Source organism: Chiloscyllium plagiosum, chromosome 9, assembly GCF_004010195.1.
Source record: "Chiloscyllium plagiosum isolate BGI_BamShark_2017 chromosome 9, ASM401019v2, whole genome shotgun sequence".
NCBI lineage: Eukaryota > Metazoa > Chordata > Chondrichthyes > Orectolobiformes > Hemiscylliidae > Chiloscyllium > Chiloscyllium plagiosum.
Genome location: NC_057718.1, coordinates 17937378 through 17957026, shown reverse-complemented (window position 1 = coordinate 17957026; position 19649 = coordinate 17937378). Strand labels below are relative to the sequence as shown.

The 19649-nt window shown below is 40.5% G+C and overlaps 1 protein-coding gene across 8 annotated transcripts in view; it reads right to left on the bottom strand.

The window, feature by feature from the left end:
* Positions 1-19173, bottom strand: part of zgc:174356 (uncharacterized protein LOC100137120 homolog) — a 92955-nt gene extending 73782 nt beyond the window's left edge. The window contains exons 1-3 of one of the 8 annotated variants that reach the window (XM_043695497.1): positions 17299-17382; positions 11235-11330; positions 710-1442 (exon numbers count right to left, since the gene is read on the bottom strand). In XM_043695497.1, coding sequence (XP_043551432.1) covers positions 710-1412 — 703 coding nt within the window. In that variant the 5' untranslated portion in view covers positions 1413-1442; positions 11235-11330; positions 17299-17382. Of the gene's footprint in view, positions 1-709; positions 1443-11234; positions 11331-14544; positions 14566-17298; positions 18213-18656; positions 18681-18741 lie in introns of those variants that run through there. The other 7 variants (XM_043695499.1, XM_043695494.1, XM_043695500.1 and 4 more) reach the window with 7 other exon arrangements.
* Positions 19174-19649: the final 476 nt, after the last annotated feature.

Below are 19649 nucleotides of genomic sequence, written 5' to 3'. Positions count from 1 at the left end.
CCACCCCCAGTCCGGCCTATCACCCTCACCTTGACCTCCTTCCACCGATCGCATTTCCAACACCCCTCCCCCAAGTCCCTCCTCCCTACCTTTTATCTTAGCCTGCTGGACACACTTTCCTCATTCCTGAAGAAGGGTTCATGCCCAAAACGTCGATTCTCCTGCTCCTTGGATGCTGCCTGACCTGCTGCGCTTTTCCAGCAACACATTTTCAGCTCTGATCTCCAGCATCTGCAGTCCTCACTTTCTCCTAGTAAGATGGTAGGCAGGGTCAGAGAATTGTTCTGATGGTCAAGCGGCAGCTGTGGGAAAACAGTTCCCAATTCAGTTGGCAGGAGGTTTAAGATACAAAAAACTCATCCATTACCAATGGAAACCTCAAATATTCAAAGTAAAACATTTAATTAAATTTAATTTGCTCAGACTTAATATCCCTGAATCAATTAAAATAACATGAGCCTTCAATAACCTGCCAATTAAATACTGGTGACATTTTACTGTGGCTTAATTGACTGACTATGAGAGCCTTTTGACTTGCCGAATCAATAATAATACAAGTTCTTTAAAAAAATTTATAAATAAGTTGATAGTTAAAAAGGCTGAGGAGTTGAGTGCCATAAGAAATGAAACACAAACTAATATTTTGATGGTCTATCACTCGGCCATCTCAAAACAAACAAAAATTCAGATGTACATGTTTGTAACTTACCAATATTGCAAACGTATATCAAGACGACACAGACGAAAATCAAGTAAAGCTTCAATCGGTCTTGTCCTCCACGAGTCTTTGAAAACGTTTCCCATGTTCTTGATGCATACAAAAATATACTTTTTTTCAAGACCCTATCATTAGCTGTCACAGCTATTTCATCAGTTAGTTGCACCCTTTCAGCAGGATTTGACTCCCGCAACCACAGCAGTACATAGAAAATAGATATCACTTGACAGCCACAATATACACCAAAAACATGTGTAAAGGTGTAATTCTGAAGTAGCCATCCACTCAATAGGTACCCAACAGTCCCCCCAATATAGATCATCGATTGTACAATGCCAATACGCATAGTACGGTTCTCATCTGTTGTGATGTCAGCCACATAACTGAAGACACTGAGGAAAATGGCAACATAATTTCCAAAGATCCCTATTAATGCAGAGGCAAAAACACACCAATAGACAGATATTTGCTTAACCTGCACCATCACTATCAATACAGCCCCACCAAGTGACGCACCAATACTGGGTAATATCATGCCAAGTTTGCGACCTGCTTGATCAGACCAGGCACCAAGTAAAATTGATGGGGGTATGGACAAAATAGTCAACACAGCTGTGTAGAGAAGTAGAACATAGGCAGCTTTGCTCTGGGTAACGAGTGACTCTTCAGGAAGAAGAGACAGATTTCTGCACATATCCTCTTTATTATATAGGTCTTCACAAATCTGCAAAACAAAAACAAACACGTCATCTAACTACCTTCAGTTACAATCGAGCCCTCCACTATCACCTGATGAAGGAGCGTCGCTCCGAAAGCTAGTGTGCTTCCAATTAAACCTGTTGGACTATAACCTGGTGTTGTGATTTTTTAAACTTTGTACACCCCAGTCCAACACCGGCATCTCCAAATCATTCAGCATTTTGATTATGTATCTGTATTTAGCTTGGCTTATTGTGCAGGTCTACACAAAACCTTTTGAAAATTTTGTTAGATTCTGGAAAGGTTCCACCAGACTGGAAAGTAGCAAATTATAACCCCTCTATTCAAGGGAAGAGGGGCAGTAAACAGGAAACTATAAAGCAGTTGGCAGAGTGTGCATCATGGGGAAAGTGTTAGAATCAAATCGTTCGTGCGGTCACATTTGGGCATTTAGTAAGTCAAGACAATTGGGAAGCATCAGCATGGCTTTAATAAACATAAATCATGTTTAATTTGGTGATTGATGTTATTTGAAGGAATAAAAGTGAATAAAGGGGAGCATGCAGACATACTGCACTTAGATTTCCAGAAGTCATTTTACAAGGTGCCACATAAAAGGTTATTGTGCAAAGCAGAAATTTGTGATGTTGGGAGTAACATATTAATATGGATAGATGATGGGCTGACTGACAGAAAGCAGAGTATAATAGTCTTGTTCTGATCAATAGGATGTGACGAATGGAGTATCACAACGTCCTGTACTGGAGCCTCAGCTTATTTTTAAGAATTTATATCAAAGATTTTGATGAAGGGAGCAAAGGCATGATAGCTAAATTTACAGGTGACACTGATAGCTAGGGAAGTGTTTTGTGAAAAAGACATAAGGAGGATGCAGACAGATATAGTTTGAAATGGCAAAAAATCTGGCAGATAGGGGTGTAACTGGGAAATGTGAGTTAACCACTTTGACAGGAAGAAAAAGTATTATTTAAATCAGAGAACAAGTGTAGAATTCAGAGGTGCAGATGGATCTAGGTGTTACAGTGTATGAGCCACAAAAGGTCTATATGCAGTACAGCAGATAATTAAGGCAGCTAGTGGAATCCTACCATTTATTAAAACAGAAATTGAACAGAAAAGTAAAGATTTTATGCTTCAGTTATATAGGTATTAGTGAGACCACATCTTCAATTCTGTGCAAAACTTTGGTTTTGTTAAGGTGCACTCGAAGATTCAGAGGAGGTTTACTAGATTGACGCAGGTGAATGGATCACGTTGACTATACACTGAGACAGACTGGGCTCTTGGACCGGAGTCTAGAAAAGCAAGGGGTGACTTGATTGAAGTATGATGATCTTGATGAGGTGGATGTGGAAAGGTTGTTTCAATTTGTGGGTGAATACAGAACCTGGAGGTACCATTTAAAAATGAGGTAATAGAGTCATATAGCTGTACAGCATGGATACACACCCTTCGGTCCAACTCGCCCTTGCCAACCAGATATCCTAAATTAATCTAATCCCATTTGCCAGCATTTGACCCGTCCCCTCTAAACCATGCCCATGCCGATGCCTTTTAAATCTTGTAATTGTACCAGCCTCCACCACTTTCTCTGGCAGTTCATTGCATACATGCACCACTCTCTGCATGAAGAAGTTGCCCCTCAGGTCCCTTTTAAAATTTTTCCCCTTTCACATTAAACGTATGCCCTCCAGTTTTGAACTCCCCTATCCTCAGGAAAACGACCTTGACTATTCACCCTGTCCATGCCCCTCATGATTTTATAAACCTCTATAAAGGTCATCCCCCAGCCTCCAACACTCCAGGGAGGATAGTTCCAACCTATTCAGCCTCATCCAATAGCTCAAAACTCCAATGAAGGCAACATCCTTGTAAGTCTTTTCTGAACCTTTTCAAGTTTCACAACATCCTTCCTGTAGCAGGGAGACCAGAATTGCATGCAGTATTCCAAAAGTGGCCTAACCAACATCCTATACATGACTTCCCAACTCCAATACCCAATGCACTGACCAATAAGGGCAAGCATATCAAATTCCTCCTTCACTACTCTGTCTACCTGGGACTCCACTTTCAAGGAATGTCATCCTTTTAGGGGAGTTCAGAATGATTTTCTCTTGGGGCACATTGTGCGATTTTCAAATTCCCTGCATCAGAACACAAAAATATTTAATGTCTGCCTCCATTAAGGTAATGGTAGATGGATTCTTGTTTAATGAGGGAATCCAAAGTAATAGATGGGAAAAGTGGTATTTAAAACAAAATAAATCAGCCATGCTCTTATTGAATTGCAGAGTAGATTCAAAATGAAGAAATGACCTACATTCCTATATGAAAAATTTCATTTGCATGATGCAGTCTCCTTTGCCAGCAACAAACTACCAGCCTTATTGGAAATGATCATTCTCAAAAAGAGTAGTTTCTTCCATTCATCCATGTGTATCTATTACAACCATAGTAATTATATATTTTTTTAAATAAAACAAATTAGAAGAACAAAACAATTCATATTATTTCTTTTCAGCACTTTTACTATATTACTTTACTACTTTCACAAAATTTATACTATATGCTGATTAATTACATTTTATACTTTGTCCTATGGATAAGGCAGCATTTCAATGCAATGTACTCAGCAACATCTTGCAAATTGCAGAGCATTCATTTCCAGTAATAATTTGGGACAAACCTGGCTGTTTTCTGTGCTTCTTTGATTTTTAGGTATTAAAGCAGTCAATAATATTATCAGACTTTTGACTGTTGCTGCACTATGGTTGCTGTTATAAATCTATAACAGAATTTTGATGTAGATATTGTGCTGAATATTGTGGCAAAAATTACACTTACTACTGATCTCAAAGTAAGCCATCCACAAAGGTCCAGTGAACTCTAGAGAGTATATTTCCAACAGCTGTTTAGATCTGGCACCAATTTAAGAGAATCACCAGGGATATAAATGACATTGATTTCATCAAATCATGAGGGCATGGATATGGTAAATATAGATTAGATTAGATTACAGTGTGGAAACAGGCCCTTCGGCGCAATAAGTCCACCCCGACCCGCCGAAGCGAAACCCACCCATACCACTACATTTACCCCTTACCTAGCACTACGGGCAATTTAGTATGGCCAATTCACCTGACCCTGCACATCTTTGGATGGTGGGAGGAAACCCGAGCACCCGGAGGAAACCCACGCAGACACGGGGAGAACGTGCAAACTCCACACAGTCAGTCGCCTGAGGCGGGAATTGAACCCGGGTCTCTGGTGCTGTGAAGCAGCAGTGCTAACCACTGTGCCACCGTGCCGCCCATACAAGATCTTTTCCCTGGGTTGGGGGATTCCAGAACTAGAGAGCATAGGTTTAAGGTGAGGGGGGAAAGATTAAAAAAAAAGAAACTAAGGGGCAACTTTTTCAAGCAGATTATGATGCTTGTATGAGCTACCAGAGGAAGTGGTGCAGGCTGGTACAAATACACCATTTAAAAGGCATCTGGATGCATTATGAATAGGAAGAATGGAGAGAGATATGTGCCAAGTGCTGGCAAATGGGACTAGATTAATTTAGAATACCTGCTGAGCATGGACAAGTTGGACTGAAATGTCTGCTTCCATGCTGTACATCTCTATGATTCTATGACAATGGGTTTGTGGTAACGGTCATAAAATTCCATCTGGTTCATTACCATCCATGCTGTACATCTGTAGGACTTCAAACAGAAGATACTACCATATCATATTAAAATGGGGAGGTGATGTAGTAGTGACATTGTCATTGGACAAGTAATCCAGAGGCACAGAAAATGTTCTGGGGACAGGGTTAGAATCCCAACATGACACTTCTGCGATTTGAATGCAATGAAGACCTGGAATTAAAAGTTTAATGAACTTGAGTGGGTTCAAAATGGGCTGCCAGAGGGAGTGGTGAAGGTTGGTATTATTACAGCATTTAAAAAGTCACATGGATGGGTATAAGAATAGGAAGGGCTTAGAGGGATTTAGGCTGAGTGCTGGCAAATTGGACTAGATTAGATTAGGATATCTGGTTGGCATGGACAAGTTGGACTGAATGGTCTATTTCTCTGCTGTACATCTCTATGACTATGACAATGGTTTTCTGGTAACTGTCATAAGATTCCATCTAATTCACTAACATCCTTTATGGAATAAAACCTTCTATTCTTACCTGGTTTGGTCTACACAAGACTCCAGGCCCACAGCAGTGTGGTTGACTCTTAACTACCATCTGAAATGGTTTGGCAAGCCAGACAATAGTATCAGCCACAAAGTCTCAAAAAAGAATGAAACCAAAAACAGACACCTGGCATTGACTAAGGTACCTGGAACAGCAATGACACTCAGCCCTGTCAACTGTACAGAGTCCTCCGTACTAACAGGAGGTCAAATTCCAAAATTAAGAGCTGGCTCATAGACAAGTCAAGTTACAGTCTTACATTGTTTGTAAGATATGATTTAGTGAGTATAACTAAGTCCCAGACAATGGCATCATCTTTTGTGGATACATCCTGCCCCACTGGCTGAACAATTCCAGCAGAGGTATCTCGTCAGGAAGGAGTTAGCCTGGGAGGCAGCAACATTGAACTCTGGACCCCATGAAGTCTCATAGCATTTGAGAAAGTATGGACAAGGAAACTTCCTGATTACCACACGCCAGATCCACTTGACTGATAAATCAGTTCTCATGTTGGTGGAAGCACTGACTGTGTCAGGGGTGCAGCATGTACTCTGGGTAGGGCACTTTAACACTAAGAGTAGCTCAACAGCACCACTATGACCAAGTGTGTCAAGTCCTGAAGGACAAAACTGCAAAAGAAAAACACATTTGACTTTGTCCTCATCAGCCTGCCACAAATGCATCTGTCCATGTCAATATCATTAAGCTTTACTACTGTCCTTGTGGATATGAAGCCCTGTTTTTACATGGAGGACAACTTATATCATGTTGTCTGACACTACTACTGGGCTATCTGGGATGGACTTTGAACAACTCAAAACTGGGCATCCACAAGGAGCAAGAGAACTCTGCTGCAATACAATATGTAATGTTACGTCATGGTAAGACATATCAGCCACTCTGCCATAACCATCAAGCTAGGGGACCAACTATGGTTCAATGAGGAATGCAGGAGAGCATGCCAGAAGCAGCACCAGTCATACCTAAAATTGATGCCTCAACTTGAAGTTACAACGCAGGACAACTTGCACACCAAACAGCATAAGCAGCTAGTGATAGAGGAGCTAAATAATTCCACAACTAACAGGTCAGATCTGCAGTCCTGCCATACCCACTTGGAATGGTAGTTGTCAATTAAACAACTCACTGGAGGATGAACCTCCACACAACATCCCCACCCTCAATGATGGAAGTGACTAGCATCTCAGTGTAAACAGTAAAGCTGAGACACCAGGCACTCTTGGCCAATGATTGTTTGCAAGTGAACGATAGATTTTGACCTCCTCCAGAGGACCCTAGATGCCAATGTATCTTCAAGCCAATTCATTCACTCCATATAATTGAGGTGCTGCATACTACAAAGTATATGGGCCCTGAAACCGTACGAGCAATAGTCCTGAAGGAGCGTTCTCCAGAATTTGCTGCACCCCTAACTAAACTGTTCTAATATAGCTCCCGACACTAGCATCTACCTGACATTTTGAAAAATTGCCCAGATGTGTCTGGTGCACAAAATCAGGACAAATTCAACCCTGACAATTTCTGCTCCATCAGTCTACACTAGATTATCAGGGAATGTATTATCAACAACACTATCAAGCAGCAGTTGCTTAGCAGTAACTTGCTCATTGACACGGAGTTTTAGGTTCTGCCAAGACTACTATGCTCCTAAACTCATTACAGCCTTAATTCAAAAATGGACAGTACTGAACTCCAGGTGATGAGGGGAGAACAACTACCCTTGACACCAAGGCTGCTTTCGACTGAGTGTGGCATCAAGGAACCCTGGCAAAATGGGAGGCAATGAAAATCAGAAGATTCAGTTGCTTGGAGTCAAACCTGGCACTTAGAAAGATGGTTGTGGTCATTAGCGGTGAGTCACCTCAGTTTCGGGTCATCACTGCAGGGGTTACTCAGAGGAATGTCCAAGGCCAAACTGTTTGCAGAAGCTTCATCAATGACACAGCCTCTGTAAGATCAGAAGTGGGGATGTTTGCTGATGATTGTAAAATGTTCAGCACCATTCACAACTTCTCAGGTACTGAAAAGTCCTTGTCCAAAAGCAGCAAGACTTGGTCAATATCCTGAAGGGCTAATGCCCGAAACGTCGATTCTCCTGTTCCCTAGATGCTGCCTGACCTGCTGCGCTTTTCCAGCAACACATTTCCATCTCTGATCTCCAGCATCTGCAGACCTCACTTTCTCCTCAATATCCAGGCTTGGGCAGACAAGTGGCAAGTGATATTCACACCACACAAGTGCCAGGAATGACAAGTCAGAATCTAACCATCGACCCTTGACATTCAATGCCATTACCATCACTGAACTCATTATCAACATCCTGGCAACATACAATTGACCAGAAATAGACTAGCCACCTAGTATACACTGTCATGTTAAGAACAGGTCAGAGGCTAGGAATTCTGCAGTGAGAAACTCAACTCCCAACTCCCTAAAACCTGCCCACAATCTTCAAGGCACAAGTCAGAGGTGCCTAGATGAATGCAACTACAACACCACAAGAAGCTTGACAACATCCAGGATAAAAACGCCCACTAGATTATCACAAATATTCACTCTCTCCATCAGAGTTTAGTAACAGCATTGAGTGCCATCTACAAGATGCACCACACTAAGTCACCGAATCTTCTTAGGAAACACCTACTAAACCCACGACCATTACCATCTAGAATTTCATAAATTCACCCTTTGGAGAAGTGTACAATCACTGACAGCTACCTCTGGATTCTCATGTTAATCTCTCCATGTGTAATCTCCAAAATTTGATGTCATCAATAATCCATTTAAACCAGCAAACACCAAAAGTTGTGTCATCATAAAATCTTTTCTTTTACATTACTTTTCTTTTACTTAAGTTTATTTCAGTGCTTATTTCTTGGAGGTGCCAGAGCGAAGTGTCCATTCCCAAAGCTCCATGAGCATCCAGCTTTGCCTCAAGATGTTGGGAGCTTAACAACAGCCAAATTACTGAGTACATTTTTTTTGCAAGTGAAGTTACAATTTTCTCATACTTCTTTAAATTTGGTATCTTAAATTCATTATTCACAATGTGGTCTCCGTTATACTGGGGACCCAGTACCCAGACTGGGTAATCCTTTTCCTGAACGCATTCATTCAATTTACAAGTATGACCTCTCGCTTCTGGTCGCTTCTCATTTTAATGCTCCAGCTTTTGGCAATGTTTTTGCAAAACATTGTGTTTGCTGGAAATCTTAAAGAACAACTAAAATAAAAAGAGAATTGGCTGGAAAAACTCACAGGTCAGACAGCATCTGTGGAAAGAAACAAAGTTAATAGTTCAGCTGATACCCTTAAATCGGACTTGAAGAAAAATAGGGATTGAATTATGAGAATCAGGTGAGAGACAGAAACAAAAACATAAGGAGACTGTGACACGGAGGCCAGGGGAATGAAATAGCAAAAGATTTCATGAAGTAACAGCTAAAACAGTGGTAATGATATCATGAAGAAACAAAGGTTGTGTTCAAATAAGGTGAGTTGCTGCGTGAGAAACACTGGAATGCAACATAAAGAAATAGAGATAACGAAAATAAAATCACCGGGTCAACACAAAAAAACAAAACATTTACAATCGGATGGTGGCAGATTTTATGACCTAATGTTGCTAAACTTAATGTAATGTAGAGTTCACAAGGCTGTAGAGTGCTGTGCCAAAGGTAATGTGTTGTTTCCTGAGTTTGCACCACTGGAACACATAGCAGACCATTGACAGAAAGGATAACATGGGAGTAAGCTGGAGAATTAAAATGAGAAGCAACCAAAAGCTGGAGGTCATACTTGTAAATTGAATGAACGCATTCAGCAAAAAGATTACCCAATCTGGGTACTGGGTCCCCAGCATAAAAGAGGCCACATGGTGAGTAATGAATTCAAGATACAAAATTTAAAGAAGTACGAGAAATTGTTACTTCACTTGCAAAACATGTTTGGGATCTTGGACAATAATAAAGGCAAAGGTGAAAGGACAGTGATACATCATCTATACTTGCATGGTAAGGGGTCAAAGGGAAGAAAAGCAGTATTATAATAATCTAGGCAGGTAGGGTCAGAGGGGACGCCTCCTAGAGAATGCTGAAAGGAAGGAACAAGGACAATGTTTTTGATGGTGACATTGGCAGAAACGTAAGAAGGTGATGTGTTGAATACAAATGGTGGTGGCACAAAGGTGAGGACAAGATCAACCCCATCATGGTTCCGAGAGGGAGGGGGAAGGGAAGGGAGCAGAGGCGCATGAAATAGTTTGGGCAGGCTGGAAGGCCCAGTCGATGTGAAAGGCAGCATCATCAAAACAGATACAACAGGCATGGAGAAACTGGGAAAATGGAATGGAGTCTTCACCAGAAGCAAGACGTGAGATAGTGCCATCTATGTAGTTAGGAGAGACTGTGGGTTTGCACTATGTTCAATGTTAATCGCCAAAAATATTAAATACAGAGAAGTAAAGGTAGGGAGCAGAAGAGTGAAAGGCAAGCCTGGTAAAAGAAGAGGAAAGTGTGAAAATTGGAAACAAAGTTAATGAAAATTTCCAGTTTAAGGCCTGAGAAGAAGGCACCAATATGGTAATTACTGTCAACAATGCACTGGATAAAGAGAAGGTGGGGTCTTCCAAAAGAGGACTGGAATGGGTGTTCTATTTATACTCCAAAAAAGGTAGGCACAACCACATGGGTAACCATAGCAACAACTTATTTGGAGGAATGAAAAACTGCTCGAGTGAAAACAAGCTCAGGCAGGAGGAGACAGTGGATGGGGATTGATTGGAATTCTGTTCAAGGAAGAAGTGGAGTGTCCGAGCCTCTCCAACTAAGGGATGGAGGTGCAGAGCAATTGGACATCCTAGCAAAGAGGCAGTGGCTGAAGCCAACAAACTGTAAATTGCTGAAGTGACTGAAGGCATCGAAAGAGTCGATGATGTAAGGGACAGTACAAGGGAGAAAGAATGAAGTTGATCTCGAGGAAATAAACTTATTGGGGCAGGTACAGGCTGAAACATTGGGCTGACAAAGATGTCAACCTGACACATTCACACTGTTCATCTCCACAAATTATACCCCCGTGCTGAGGTTTTCTGGTTTCCTTTCTGTTCTAATCACAAAAAGCACCTATTTTTGAAAATGTTAAGACTCCAAACCAACCAGTTAAATACTGAGCTGAAAATTGTGTTGCTGGAAAAACGCAGGTCAGGCAGCATCCAAGGAGCAGGAGAAGGGCTCATGCCCGAAGCGTCGATTCTCCTGCTCCTTGGATGCTGCCTGACCTGCTGCGCTTTTCCAGCAACACATTTTCAGCTCTGATCTCCAGCATCTGCAGTCCTCACTTTCTCCTCCAACCAATTAAATAGTTGACTTTGCATCAACTTTGGCTAGAGTAGGCACTTAATCTTCCTAAAATAGGTGATGTGGTAAGTCACCGGTGATCGGTAAGTCAAAACTTATGCAAAAGTTACAACTTCATCACAATGACTTGTAAATATATGTATTATTATAAAGATTAAGACAGAAGCAGTTTACATTTGTTAGAGTACAGGATACGAGCCAAACCTGGCTGTCAGCCACTTACAGGCAGTCCTACTGATCCACAGATAAGCCAGGAAGTTTGGTCCAATGACTGATCAGATTAAGAATGGTTGAAATACCAATCATGTGCACTAAAGACCTGGATGAGATACAAAATGTGAGTCACTAAGCAATTCTAGGCACCAAAAGTACAACTCTGTCTTTGAACTGGCTTGATTGACCATTCAATCTTGGACTACCGGACCAAAAAAATAAATACTTCTGTCCTTCCTGGAATTTTTAGCTTACTAAATCTGTAAATTACAAAGATTTTTTTAAAATCTTGGAAGAAATAAAACAGACTAATTTTGATAAAGCAAATGCAATGGATGTTGTGAACACAGACATTCAAAGAGCTCTTCATCACAAAAGACTAGGTGATAAAATTGACATACGTTAGGCAGTATTTCAAAGAAACAACGTGGGCCTTGTCTGCTAACCAAGATAGTCTTCTTTTAAAAAAAAAGATGCATTGATCAGTGTCCCTGCCAACCTATGACATGCCAGCAGCTGTACTGAATCCAGGGTGGCTGGGTTATTGCTGAATCTCACAAATGGTGGGATAGGGGTGGTTGCAGGGTAGGAGTCTCAGTGTCGTTATCAAAGGGAAAGGGGTGGCTCTATGTGCACACCAATTCCTGATACCTGGTCTCTCTATTGAACAACAAGCACTTTTGAATAAGGGGTATCTACCAAGGGCCCATAAACAACCTGACACAGGTTCACTTGCCATGCTCCCCACATGTGATCCTTCCTCCCACTGAGTTAACACTAACACCAACTAGCATATTGACTTCCTCCCGCATTTTCGGTTTTAGTTTGAAAGACATTTTAATAAAGTAATGGAGAGGAATTATTGGCATAAGGTCAACGGGAAAGGGAAAGGGAAAGGGAAAGGGAAAGGGAAAGGGAAAGGGAAAGGGTCATTAGGACATGAAATAAACTCATGGAAACAGTGCTGCGTTTCCTATGAGTCGTACAACCAACAGTGTGATGCACTCTGGTTTCTGTACCATTAATTTCTTTGTGCCCAAATTTCTCAAACTTTTAGTCTGGAAATAATAAGCTGAGAGTGATTTGTCATTTTTTGGAGTACAGTACACATGAGTCTGTGGTGGGCGATAACAAAATTAAAATTGAATCCTTGCAGCACGGCACCTATCCGGGATTATAATTGGCTGAAAAGTGATCTCAAATAGCATTTCAGCCTAAGGTGGCTAGACAAAAAGGAGTCCACATTTGAGCTGAATATTAGGAAATAAAGTTCACTAGAACACAGATTTATTTAAACAAATTTTTCTCTCCAATTATTAAAAAGGCAACAAAAGTATGATTCTTTTTAGGGTTGGGGGCAGGAGCATGGTTACGATGGGATACATCAGGAGAAAGTGAGGACTGCAGATGCTGAAGATTAGAGCTGAAAGATGTGTCGCTGGAAAAGCACAGCAGGTCAGGCAGCATCCAAGGAGCAGGGGAATCAACGTTTCGGGCATAAGCCCTTCTTCGGCTTATGCCCGAAACATCAATTCTCCTGCTCCTTGGATGCTGCCTGATCTGCTGCGCTTTTCCGGCGACACATTTTTCAGATGGGATACATCATGCCGAAATCGGTCCTGTATAGGATTTTTGAATAAAAGTCTGAGAAATGAATGCATAAAAAAGTGAAACTTGGCAAGTGCAGGAATTTATACCTTTCTTTTTATTGCAGATGACTGTTGAACGTAATCTCCACAAAACAAGTGACCCCCTCTGCAATGTACCACTCAGAATGGCCAACTGCATGGAAAGGAATTTTTTTTCTTTAACCCTAAGACATTACTCAAGTGAATAGTTAGCACAAACTCAGAAATTCACAGATTCTTTTAGTTAGTTAGAATATCAGGTTTTTCACCCCCAGTTTCCTACGGTGGTCAGCTTTACAAAATATATTCATGGAAACAGTCTAAGAGAGGTTACCAAGTTAAATGATAAAGGCTATATCGGCCACTCACAGGCAGAGGTAATTGCAATGCATACAAGTGTTCAGAGATAAAGGAGGACGAGAGTTAAGCCATTTGGATCAGATAGTGTCACTCGTGTGCATGATGAGTTCAGCCGGATTACAGGATAAACCCATTACTAAGGGATTCACCAACCCTATGTCCCAGAACCTAATACCATGGTTTCAGCTGAACATGATCAATCTGACCACATTGCCCATAAGGCCAAGGTCACATATGCTCTGAAAACATTGTTAACCACCAGAATGCAGCCAATCTATTGTAGAGATTTGAATCTAACAAATTATGTTAAATTTGTTGGGTAAGAAATTAAACCTAGTTCAATCTTATCAATCTTTAATGTGTTTTAAATTATGATTTAAGATGCAAAAAAAAACTAGTTAAATGCTAAACCACACAGTGATACACTGAACTTGCCATATAACTTCTGATATTCATTTTGGTATGTAGTTTGATTATTTATTATTCAAAAAACTATCTGACCCTGTCTACAACTAAGATTTTTATTCATTGTTTATTTGCTCAATGTTTAAGTAATAGTTATGTTCTTGTAATGAAAAAATAGTTGGTGTGTAGTTTGATGTCTTCGTTGATGAATTGATAAGAAAAGGTTAGTACTTTGCTCACTAACTAAATGAGTTCCCTGACTGAGGATTGAAGACCTGCGGATGCTGTAAATTCGAAACAAAAACATAAAAGTTGCTAGAAAAGCTCAGCAGGTCAGGCAGCATCCGTGAAGAAAAATCAGAGTTAATGTTTCGGGTTGGGTGACACTTCCTCAGTGAGACCTTGAGGATTTTTTGAGAAATTTGTCCGATGTCAAAAAGGTAAGGAAATATGGCAGCATGGATTAGAAGTCAACTAAAGGGCAGCAAACAAATATTACTGGTCAAGGGACATTTGTCAACCAAGGTCAGAACAATGATCCCATTATGCTGCGAGAGTTGCAGATTTATTATAAGCTAAGCAACTACAGAAATTTACGTCAGAGAGAGGACCAAATAATGCACGTGCCTGGCTGCACACTGAAAGGCACAGGTGTACACATTAGCTAAATTTTAAAGGGAACATTTGTCCGGAAATCCACATTAGGAAATCATCTGGATTTGTGCTTTGCACACTGTCAAAATGGATAATACAAAATGGGAAGTTGGAACAAACCTGTACAGGAGAAGGAGGAAGAAGCATTTTAATCATTGATGGGGCAGATATCACATGAAACTTAATATGGAGAAATGTACAGTACAAAATTTGCAACATTTTAAAACATATAATTATTTAGTAAAAAAAAGGCAAAGTGGCAGGGGAACGCACCTACATGAAAGCTCTTTCAAGGTGTCATTTCAAGCACAGGAAGTTGAATGACATTCCTGCAGAGCAAAACACTGCTTTTTAAAAAAAGTTTAGGAAAGTTCCAAATCACAAAGATAAATGGCAGCTAAAGCAGAATAAATGTAACTTGCAGAACAAACATTAGTTAATATCTAAAATAATTTACCAGAGAACACAGCATTAGGTAACAGATTATTAATACAGATGGCTGTTAAAATTGGTTCAGCAGAGGTTCAGGTCTGTATGCACATATTGGAAGTGCTTAAAAAGGAGGCTGTGAAGGAGCAGCACAAGGCTGAAGAAACAGCATAATATGAACCAAAGAAGGAAGAGTACTGTCTACTGTTCGTAGCAGCCGGATATAAGAAATAACAGTGCAGGGAGAAGGAGGCAGCACAAATCACTAAGATGATTATTAATATTAACAAGGGGTGTACCTGCTGTAACAAAAGAACATAATTAATAGGAACAGGAGTGAACACTGGAGTCATTTAAAAAGATAATTGTGAGAGGTAATTTCGGTTTAAACTTTAAGATGTGCCTGGACCACAGACTGATCTATAATAAAAGACAAAACCTTTGTTTCTTTTCTAACAACCATTTTATATACTCAAAAGTAGAGTAGTTTAAATTGTGCAGAATGCTGACAATTTGTGAGCGATAGTAAAAGCAAGCAGGCTCTTGATTAATGAAGCCATTCACACAGCAGAGAAGGATGAGTCCTTGGCTGATAAGACTCCAGGATGGGAGTACGACTTGAGACATCTGTTTTGATAAGACTACAGGGTGAGAAAAACAACAAACTTTGGAGACTCTGGAGCCTTTTGTTGCAGACTTTGTGATAAAAATAATGATGTTTTTAAGAATGTGAACCTCATGGCTTGTTGGAGCCAAGGAGAGGAGGGACTTGTCCTATAAATAATGGAGACTTTGTAAGCCTCAGCGCGCCTTTTCTTTAAGGGTGCCCGACTCTGCAGACTTGACTTGTTAATAAAACTTTGTTTTCCTGAATTTGTCTAGAGCGATTATTGAGAAGCGATTTTCGTTTCTAACAATAATGAACGGCTTGATCATTGAAAAGTAGAAGAGACAATCTGCCCAGATTTTTTACTTTAAAACCCTCAACTCTGTAATAGATCAGAATATCATCAAACTCCATCTTCAGCCCTAGCCTTCACTTTAGTCTGGGGTAAAGAATTGTAATGATTAACATAACCCTCTGAAAAAAGTTATGTGCAAGTTGATATTGACTATTTGCAGGTGTTCAGCATTGTTTCTCATCCATATTATATGAAAACAACCTTATTTTGAAACTCTGCACCCTAGTTCTAGATTTCCCCTCGGAAAAATATTTAAATGAATGAAATTGAGGAAATGACATTGGGGTGTACTCAAACTCATCAGCCCTATTAAGTATGAATAGTCGTCTTACGGTGTAGTCGGCAGCATCTCTAAGGCAGGTGCTCTGGGTTCAATTCCCACTCCAGGACTTGATCCCCAAGGTAGGTGTGTTCATGGCATGGTCAAACAGATTATCAATTAGGAAATCCTTCCAATAACTCAATGGCAGATGTTAAGAAAGAGTGAGAGAGATTCATGTTTAGGCATGTGACAGAAATAAATCAGAGCCTCTATCATCACTAGTTGTAGCTTCAGGCTATAACACAGGTGCAACAATGTATGTAGCCATAGCAACTCTGACTTCTTGGGTGGCCAGTTGGTTAGATAGCTAGCATAGATCAGATTGGCACCAAAAGCAATAGCCAATCCCCATTCCAGTTGGAGATGGATTTGGGATTAGACTCCTTGGCCTACGGAACTCATGTCTGCATTGCACCCTGTCTTGGGACAAATTACTCAAGAAGAAAAATTAAATATAAAGTCAACAGGTGGTCAAATTGATTCAGCCTATGAGGTTGAGCAGAGCAACTTTAATCAAACTTAGTCCTATCATTTTGAAAAGGGCCTAATACAGACTTTTCTTCAAGATTGCTGATGGCTGTCAACCCACTACGAGTGGAACTGGGAATTTATAGGCAACAAAACTGGTTCCATAACTTGGTGAAAAGGCAATTATTATAGTTTTCACAAATAAATTAATAGACAGGTCTCATGCATGTAAAATGAATGATCCTTCCTGCCTTAAGTCCAATTCAAGAATTTTAGAAGTGCCAACTTGAAAGGTTTGCTAACTCAGCTGCAGAGTTAGAATAAAACAAATAGCAGAAATAGAACATGCACTGAAATAGATGTTAGATGGTGCTACCAAAGCGATGTACAATTTTCTGAAAACATCAATTAGTAGATCATTTCCTGCTGGAATTTCTGGATAATAAAAGATCCGAGTGCTCGAGTGTGAGTTCATAAATCCAAAAACAATGCTAGGGACTAGGTTGACACATGACCCTGCTTACAACTCTGAATTCATGACATTTACATAGTTTTAACTAAATAGATAAAAGCTTGCCAGCAAACAGCTTGCAGGGTATGGGCTATAGACCTTCACAAAAATAGTCACAACTAACGTAATTCTGTAACAATAAAAGGCACCACTTTTCCTGGCACTTGATTTTGCAGGGGCTGGTCTTTCCCAGCTACAAAGGCAGGGTAAAATACTTCCAACCAGTCAAAGAGGGGGAAAAAAAGAACAGCAAGTTATTAGAGCAATTGCCAGGAAACTACACCCCACTCACACAAAATAAAACACAGAAAATGCACATTTAACCTACAACCCACCTTCATCAATACGAGCCTCTGCAAAGCGAAAGCGTTTAAGAAGGTCGATGCCAAATACAAAAAGATTACCGGCTCCACCGTGACGATGGTCCTTGGATTCATTCTGGTCTCAGTGGGGGTTTTTTTGGATAACACTAGGAGGTAGTGGTAAAACAAAAGTCAAGTCGTGAAGCGTTTTCTAAAGTTGAACTAGTCTCGGGGTGGGGCTGTCACATGAGAATGACTGAAGGTCTGGGGGAGTGAACAGGTGCAGGGTGCGTGGGCGGGGCGCACGGGCAGGTAAGCACCTGGCAAGGCGCGTGGGCAGGTAAACACCTGAGCGTGCTCAGCTGGAACAGCGGAAAGCAGAACTTCCCCCCCATCTCAATGTCTCCACGAGGCATGCCTGGCAACTCCTCCAGCCCATCCGTAGGGCGCAGGTCGTGAGTTGCACGCCGTCGTTCCACTTTGATCGGCGGATTTTAAAATCAGGGGGAAATATTGCGTTTTTCTTCTTCTGTCATTGGGCTAGGACTCCAGAGAGGGGTGTCCCCGCGTACGTGCACGCAGATTAATCGTGCGAAATGTCACTCCTGTGTCGATTCTGACTCATTTCGGTTGCAAAGATTTGCAGTTTTAACTAATTTGGCACTCTCGAAAGGATGGACACGTTTTTCTGCATGTATACTTTTGAATTGTATGTACTCCTGCAAACATCATCCCTTCCTTGGTATTACAGTAGTCATTCTATATTGTATACAAAATAGGCACGTAATCAGAGCTTCCAATTTATTTTCAGAATGAGGGTCATCGCTTAACGAATGAAAATGAAAATTAAGAAGAGCTTATTATCAGGAGGCTATAGACAAATGTAATTAGTTTATTCGAACATCACTCCTCCTCTATACCTACTATTGGTTTTTTGAATCTTGTTTTGGACTTGTGCCAGACATTGACAACGATTTGTCATCTCTCACTGCAGAGTTTACTTGCCTGTTGTCTTAAAAGGTGAGGAATAGAATTTACAATGGTTTAAAAGATTAATTATTAATTAAGCAGTTGAAGAAGGTTGCAATCCTAATTCATAACACTGGCCCTAATTATAAACCCATTCCTAATACAGTTTTTTATAAAACTAATTACAAAATTGCACCAATTCCACAAAGTATGCCAATTTAGACTTGGAAATAATGTTATCCTTCCTTTCACAGTAGTGTAGACCACCCTTCAACATACAAAACAGATGCAGAAATAGACCATTCAATCCCTTCAGCATCACCACTTAATAAAATTATAGTGACCTGCTTGTGTTCAAATTCATTCCCATTTACCCACAGTTCCCAATCATTCCGTCAACTTACAAGAAAGTATCTCCCCACCTTAAAAATACTTGATGTCCCTTAAGCCATCACGTTACGAGGCAGAATGTTCCAAACCATCTGATAGGAAGGAAAACACCCTCACCTCTGTCCCAAAAGGGTAATCCCCAGTTCTGCACTGATCACGAGGAAACATGTTAGAATCAACCACTTTTTGCAAAATTTAGAAAGGACTATTTAATCTACTTTTGACATCTTATCTAACTAATTGTCTTACTGCCTTTCTTCAATATCGAGCCATTTGTTTTTCCTCTTTTGGTTCATTTCTCTTTTGTCTTTTTGCTCTCAGCATATCTTGTGCACACCAATTACTTCTGAATGTCTTTCAGCTAAATTCTTTTTAAGCTGTCTGCTCTCTCTATTTCTCTTTGACCTGAATTATCATGTATGATGGGTGGAATTTAATGGCAGGGCAGAAGGTGGCCAGGCCCACTTAATTGCGGGGGAAAAAACATGAGTCTGTCTCCTGGCAACAGGAAAACCTCCCATAATTAAGTTGGAGGTGGAAAGAGCCCAATGAGAGAAACTTGCGTGCACACTCAATTAGGCTCATTAATGAGACGATTGACACCAATTATGCCAGAGCCCACGAGAATTTAGTTACAGCCTCCAGAATTAAATGGGAATCAGAGGCCTTCCTGTGACACTCAATTTAGTCGGGTTGGCCCCAAGAAGGGATACATGTTTCCCAACAATTTTTCAATCATTGGACAGCACCTATTTAGGGAGCATTAAATTCTGGCCTTTATTTTTAAACATCATCTTCAACATATCCTGTACCACACCTCCCTTGTAAGGCTGCAGCAGTGATGTTCTGAAAGCTGCAAATGTTTAATGATCTTTCTCCTTATACGAAAAATGAGCAGGGCTCATAACAATGAGATCAGGATGGAATATGCTGGAAAGGCTCAGACTGGGAAAAGGCACAAACAATTTTTTAAATACTTAGATGCTAGTACATTATTGGATAATAAAAAAAAAATTTATGTTTTA